This window comes from Tupaia chinensis, unplaced genomic scaffold (assembly GCF_000334495.1).
Source record: "Tupaia chinensis unplaced genomic scaffold, TupChi_1.0 Scaffold000238_1, whole genome shotgun sequence".
Lineage (NCBI taxonomy): Eukaryota > Metazoa > Chordata > Mammalia > Scandentia > Tupaiidae > Tupaia > Tupaia belangeri.
The window spans coordinates 4,964,865-4,971,630 of record NW_006159716.1 but is presented as its reverse complement, the minus strand read 5'-3'; the positions used below and the strand labels follow the sequence as shown (position 1 = coordinate 4,971,630).

The 6,766-nt window shown below is 40.1% G+C and overlaps 1 protein-coding gene across 2 annotated transcripts in view; it reads right to left on the bottom strand.

The window, feature by feature from the left end:
- KIF6 (kinesin family member 6) overlaps positions 1-6,766 on the bottom strand; it is a 485,408-nt gene that overhangs the window by 470,390 nt on the left and 8,252 nt on the right. Inside the window, exon 3 of one of the 2 annotated variants that reach the window (XM_006148609.2) lies at positions 2,402-2,476. The exons of the other annotated variant lie outside the window; for it this stretch is intronic. Within the exon in view, the coding sequence (XP_006148671.1) occupies positions 2,402-2,476 (75 nt within the window). The remainder of the gene's footprint in view (positions 1-2,401; positions 2,477-6,766) is intronic. 2 annotated transcript variants of the gene reach the window in all.

Below are 6,766 nucleotides of genomic sequence, written 5' to 3'. Positions count from 1 at the left end.
GCAGAAAGATGGAAGGGGGGGGGAGGAAGGTATGAGGGGCAACCATGGATGCCAGGGAAAAAGGGGGGGGAAGGTGGGACCTAGCAGAGGGTGGGGGATGGGGAATCAGGGATGGCAAGACAAAGGGCAAGGTATGCAGGACGTAAGAATTGGAAAATTATTTGCTGAGAACATGTATGTGGATGTACTTGATTGAGACAATGCACAGTGTATTTTGGATGGAAAATTAATTTGTGTGTTGTGATGGTGTAAAGTGAATTAATAAATAAAAAAAAATTAAAAAAAAAAAGTTCATGAAGGACTGGTCCTATAGCACAGGTTAAGTATTGTGCATGAAAACTGGATCCTATGTGATCAACCGAGTTCAAATACCAACCACAGCAACTCAAAAAACATGGAAGGCATGTGTGTGTGTGTGTGTGTGTGTGTAAGCCCCAAATCTTGACAGGTGGGAAAAAGAAAGGAAAGGAAATAGAATTGTGTTGTGACATACCCCAATAAGAGGGTGTGTTTGTTTGTTTGTTTGTTTTTTCCTATATGTATCTTCCTTTTTCTATCTTAGGAACATGCAAGAAAAATAAAAATAATAAATTTCATGGCAAAATAGAATTAAAGTAGGAGTTTATTTTGGCGCAAAAATATTTTGAAATCCATGCAGTTTTTTTAATGTGCATGAACTTTTTTAAAAACCCCCTTCATATGTCTGATGGTGAAAAGTTCTAAAAGAAATAAGGCAAAATGGGGAGGAGTAACAGGTGCAATTTTAAATTGGGTAGTGAAGAAAAGCCTTATTGAGGAAGTGGCATATGAGCCATGTCTTCAAGCTGTTGAGGGTGCAACCATGCAGATTTCTGAGGAAAGGAAATCCAGGCAGAGGGAATAGCAAGAGTGAATGGTTATTGCATACAATTAAGGTTAAGTAAATTAACTGAGAAGAAGTGAGGTATGAAAAACCAGGACAATGTGACAAGTGAAGAACCCATTCTCAGGGGGATGGAGTAGCCCACTGGGTCAAAATGACCAGTATCAAAATACATGAGGACAGAGATAGGACTGTTATTAAGTTTAGCAAACAGAAGCCACAGCTAACTTTGACAACAATAATCCCACTGGATCAGTGGGGAACCAAACCTGACAAGAGAGGGAAACTGCTGTAGTGAATAGAGTCAACCATTTCAAATCAATTTTCTATAAAGGAAAGTTGAGGAAAGGAGCAGTAGCTGGCAGTGGGTTAGAGATGGGAGAGACCACACTGGAAGGAAAACCCAGTGTGCCTGAAACAGAAGCCAAGGTTCTCTCCTGAATTATTTTAGGAAGTTTCCAAATAAAACACATGAGAATAACTATCTGAAAAATAATGTAACTGAAATGATTACCAAAAGGAAGGAAGGGAAATTAGAAACGTCTGACATCTAATCGAGGAGGCCTCACTTTAATCTAAAGAGGTGTTATTGAACTGTGATTACAAATAACATAGTTTAAGCCTACTTGTTTGTATTTCACCCAGCAAAGGACTATTTTTTCGGAAGACAAGGGATCAGTTTGAATAAAATTCATAGAACAGGAGTTTGAGAGACAGAGTGTGGCAATGTGTTTCCCGCAATGTCCATTAGACAGGGTATACTAATTAGTGGATTTGAAAATTAGGTGCATTTAGCAGATGTATTTTTCATTTTAATTGAAAGAAGCACATATCTGGGAATTGTCAGGTCATTAAAATCACCCAAATGACTTTAGGTTCAGAAAGCCAACTTATTAGTAGTAATTTCTTATATAGATTTCTTATAAGAGGACAGTGTGCTTATCAAAAGGCCTGTCTACTCCCAAAGAGACTTTGTCCATGTATGTTTGTAAACTATGATGCCGATTTGTCCAGTATTCTGATGTAAGCTTGGTTCCAGAAGCAGCCGCCTGGAACTATCTGGATACGATGATGTAAACAGACCTAGAAACTAAGGACAAAACACTGACATGATGTTGAGGCTGGGCAGGGCCATCCGTCATTAGGCCTTCCATACTTTATCCTTACTCCATCTAACCCCAGGTGAAAATTGTATACCGAGGAAAGAGCACTGGACTTAACCAGAAAACCTTCTATGACTCTGCTACCACTAGCCACACAACCTTGAGCAGTGACACGTATTTTCTACGACCCTCAGTATCTGTTTCTTTTTAAATGGGAGCAATAATTGCTATTCTGTCATATCTCACAGGTTTGTCTTGAGATTCAAAATCCAAATATAAATGTCTGTATGAAAAGAAATTATTAATGCTATCCTCATGACATGCCATGTAGCCTGAGTGCATAATTGATACTGAAGTGCATCACCACAATTATTTGAAAATTGAAGACAGGATGAAAAACCAGTAACCCACTGAGCAAAATAGGGGAAAATCCTACCTCTCAGCAACTGGTTTGGCAATGTGTTCAAAAATGGCCTCTTGATTTGTATCCTGATCAAAAATCCTTTGAAATCTGCAAGGTGAAATGGTAATTATTTAAAAACGAAGCCTTTAAATACTAGTGGATTAATAAATCTTGTTTTTCTGGAAGTTGTGTAAATTATCCCATATTTACATCACTGGGCTTACCTAACTTGATACAATGTTTGTCCTGTAGTCCTGACCACAGTATGCTGTTGTACTCCTGTATACAAATGGTGGGTAAACAGTATTGCTTTGACAAGATCTGCACAATAAATCCCTCAGAAAAACTGCAGCAGCTTTGAACCAAATAATAAACTGTGTGTTTTTTAGCTCTCAAGAGGGATAGTGTCTGCAATTGGCATCAAATTCAAATCTAGATAACTGCGTGAAATGGAAACCCAAGAACAGGATGTAAACAGCCAAAGAACTTCTGATGTCTGACCCCTGAGAAAAGAACACAACTATGAATTGTATGATTACTGAACTTAAGTTTTTAATTTTGAACTGAAGCCTATTTTCTACTAATTAGGTACTGCATCCTGGTATGAACCACTTACTTCTCTGGGTGGTTGATTTTGTTGCCCATGAGTCAAAAGTTGTTGATCATGAGTCACAAGTCAAAAAAGGAAATTAAGATAGACCTGTCTTGCAAAGCAAACTTTATTTATTTATTTATTTATTTTTAAATTTTTTATCAGATTGGCAATGATACATGGTCGGTTTGGCTATTCTTGCAATGCTATTCTGACCTGGCATAGTGTAAGGTGCCCAGTGCAGTGGACCACCAGGGGTAAGAAGCACACAATCTGCTCTTTGATAGGTGGTAAGTTGCTACCAGCGAATATGGCCCCATTAAAACCTTATGATGATGAAAGAGAGATAGGGTGGGAAGCGAGAAAAAGAAAAGGCAAATGAGTAACTGCAGCAACAAAAAAGGTGAATCGCTCTCAAAGACTGTCTGAGTGGCATTATGCTATTCTTCCACCTTTTCTGTATAGTTTAAATATTTAAAATAAAAATTGGTCGGCATAGTTTAAAACAAATACATCTTCCGGTCTATGTCCCTGCCTATGCAAGTGAACTGGGCACGTGTTCAACTAAGCGGAGACAGTGGGTGAAACACAAGGTTGTTTTCACTGCTGAGGTGCTCAGAAGCATATCTGGAGCTGGGTTGGAAATATAAAATGAAATGAAGTTCATCATCTTTGCCCAACATTAACTTCAAAAGATCTCTATGGCTGATCAACCTCTACTTTGGAGAAGCAAACAACAAACTATACAAAGAGATTGTCTAAGGCATTCTGGCTACTTAACGCATAAACTATTTTAGACAGCAATAGCTGCTGTTCAGTGTGCCCACACCACTCCGTAAAACTCTGCAGGTATCTCAGCTCCAGATATGAACACCAACATACCCAGACATAACAGATGGCTGCTGAACTGCTCTTCAGAACAGTAGAACACAGACTCCTGGCAATGCGTTTGAGAAACACAGCGCTAGAGCAGATTTGCTTTTACCAAGTCGGTGATGACTTACGCAAATTGATTAGCTTTTTCCCACGCCACTCATTTAAGAGAGATTGTATAAACAAATGAGATGGCAGGAGTTTTAAAGAAGGCATTAAATCACAAGTAACACATGCCCTCAAAGATACCTTATGTAAAATTAATTATAGCATTTTAGCCTACTAGTTGATCTATTCTTTCTACAAACATGTAATTAGTACCTACCAGGTACCAGACACTTCTAAAAAAGTTTGTTAGACTAAAATGTAATTTTATTACAATACCTATAAAGCATGTTGAATTCCTTGGGGGAAAATGACATCCTCTGCTATTTAAAGGTGTGAAAGTCTCAAACAATCAAGATCTCTCCACCCCCCTCCCCAACACACACACACACACACACACACACACACATTTTAAAATGAAGATTCAAGCACCAAACTTCACAATAAACATTAACTATATGCTAATATCAGTATCATCATCCCAACAAATTTCATCGTATACAGTGCAGTTGAGTTGTAATCTGAAAAGGCATTATCTTTGAAAACCACTGAAGGACCAAAATAAACCAGAATTAGAAGGGATTTTAATAAATTCGGTCTAATTATTTACAGAGGAAGAAGTTGAAGGCCACAGGAATAAAGTAATTACTCATGAACAGTTATGGTCCTGCAGCTCACTAATAACACACCTGAGACTTAACTAGGTTATATCCTAGGTCTTTTCACTTACTAGGGAGTTCTGTAGGTTTTTTGTTTGTTTGTTTTCTAAAGGCCACTTCAAAGTCAGCATATTCTAATCTCATCCCATCCTAAACTGTTCTTCCTATCATCTTCTTTGTCCCTAAAAATGACAATTCTGTCCTTCTAAATGTGCGTCCCTAAGTCCTTAGAGCACCTTTGACTTCTCTCCCATAATATTACACTCTATGTCCAAATCATCAACAGACTCTGTGAATGCTGACCTTCAAAATATATACAGAATCTAATAATTTCTTTTTTTTAAATTCATGATAGAGCACATGTGCTCCATAAGAGGGAAAGAAATATAAAGAGAGAGAGAGAGGAACACCCCCCACATGTCTGGTCTTGCCTGTCCTCCTGTCCTCCAGCCCATCAGGATCCCAGGCACTCACACATGAGCACGGCAAGTTTCAGACTGACTGGGTGGGAGATTCGAACTACAGTCACCATGTAGGGTCCAGCCTCCTCTGAGCAGTGCATAGCCAACATGCCATGGAGTTGGCTCCAATGATTCCCTAATATTTCTACTGCTACCACTCTGGTTCAAGCTCCATCATTTCTTGCCTATCTCTCCTGCAATACTCTTACCAACTAGCTATTCTCCATATCAGCAAGAGGGATCCTGCTAACACAAAAGTGAGATCATGACATTTTTCTACTGAAAACTCTCCACTACCTTCCCACGGCACCTGGGGAAAAAGCCCAAGTCCTTGCAAGGACTTGGGAGGCTCTTCCTGGCTGCTCTGGTGCCTCCTGACCTTCTCTCCTCCCCTCTCCCCTTCGCTTTGCTTTACTTTCCTCCAGCCACACAGATTGCTTTACTTTTCCTCACAGTCCAGGCAGTCTCTCACTTCAGGGACTCTGCTCTTGGTATAGTCTTGGCCTGGAATCCTCACCCCTCAGATATCCAAATGGCTGGTTTCCCCGCCTCCTGCTATAATGCCCTCCCTGGCTCACCTACTCCAAGTTGTAGCCATTCCTCTCTCTTCCCACCCTTGTCCCAGCACTCCCATTCTCCCCTGCATTACTTTTCTCCAGGGCACTGTGCACTTGCTGACAGACATTGCACTTACTGATCTGCTTGTCCATCTCCTCCCAATAAAATGTGAGCTCCACAGAGTGTGAGTTTTGCTGTACTCCCACTGTCCTATTAATTAACACAGCAATAGTGTGTGTGTGTTGGGGGAGGTATCACTGATATCACTAAATATGGACTGATTAAGTGAGCTTTCTTTGGGGAAAAGAGCTTTTAAAATGGTTAAATATTAGGGCCAACAGGTGGCATGGTTGTTAGGGCAGCTGGCTGACTGCAGTTCAAGTCCCAGATCTGGCGGCTTGAGAGTCACACCCGGCACATATGTGTGCATGCCCAAATTCCCAGAAGGAGAATGGAGAAGAAGAGATTGTGGTGATTTCTCACTTTCCTTCTTACTGTCACTCTCCAGCAAGCTCACACACTCTAAGGCAAAAATCCTTTAAAAAAAAAAAAAAGGTTTAATTAAAACTTTTAAAAAATAAAATGCTTAAATATTTATCTCTGAACATTATGTATAAGTTGAATATTTTATTATTTTTATTTAAATATGAAAGTCAGTATTGTTTTTTTTTCAGAGAGATTGTTGCCACAGGGCACATGGGCTCGCCAGAAAGACAGAGAGAGACAGAAAGCAAGAAATTACCCCCCCCCCCCAGGGGGAATAGCCATGCCTCAATCCCTTCTCCTCCATTCTCCTCTCGAGATCTTGGACACGCACGCACACGCGCCCAGCGTGAATTTAAGCCACCGGGTCCGGGACTCGAACTGTGGTCAACTACATGGGAGTCCAGCGACATAGCCATTACGCTAACTGCTGGTTCTAAAAGTCAGTATTTTTAATTCAGAGATTTAGAAATAAGCAAAGGGTGCTTTTTCAATAAGCATATGTTTAAATATATTCTGTTTCCAGCTACAACATAAAGAATACTTTGGAAAGGGTCAATAAAAAATATTTCCACTGGGACCAGCAGTTAGCATAATGGCTATGTCACTGGACTCCCACGTAGTCGACCGCGGTTCGCATCTCGGACCCCGCAACGTAAAATCACGC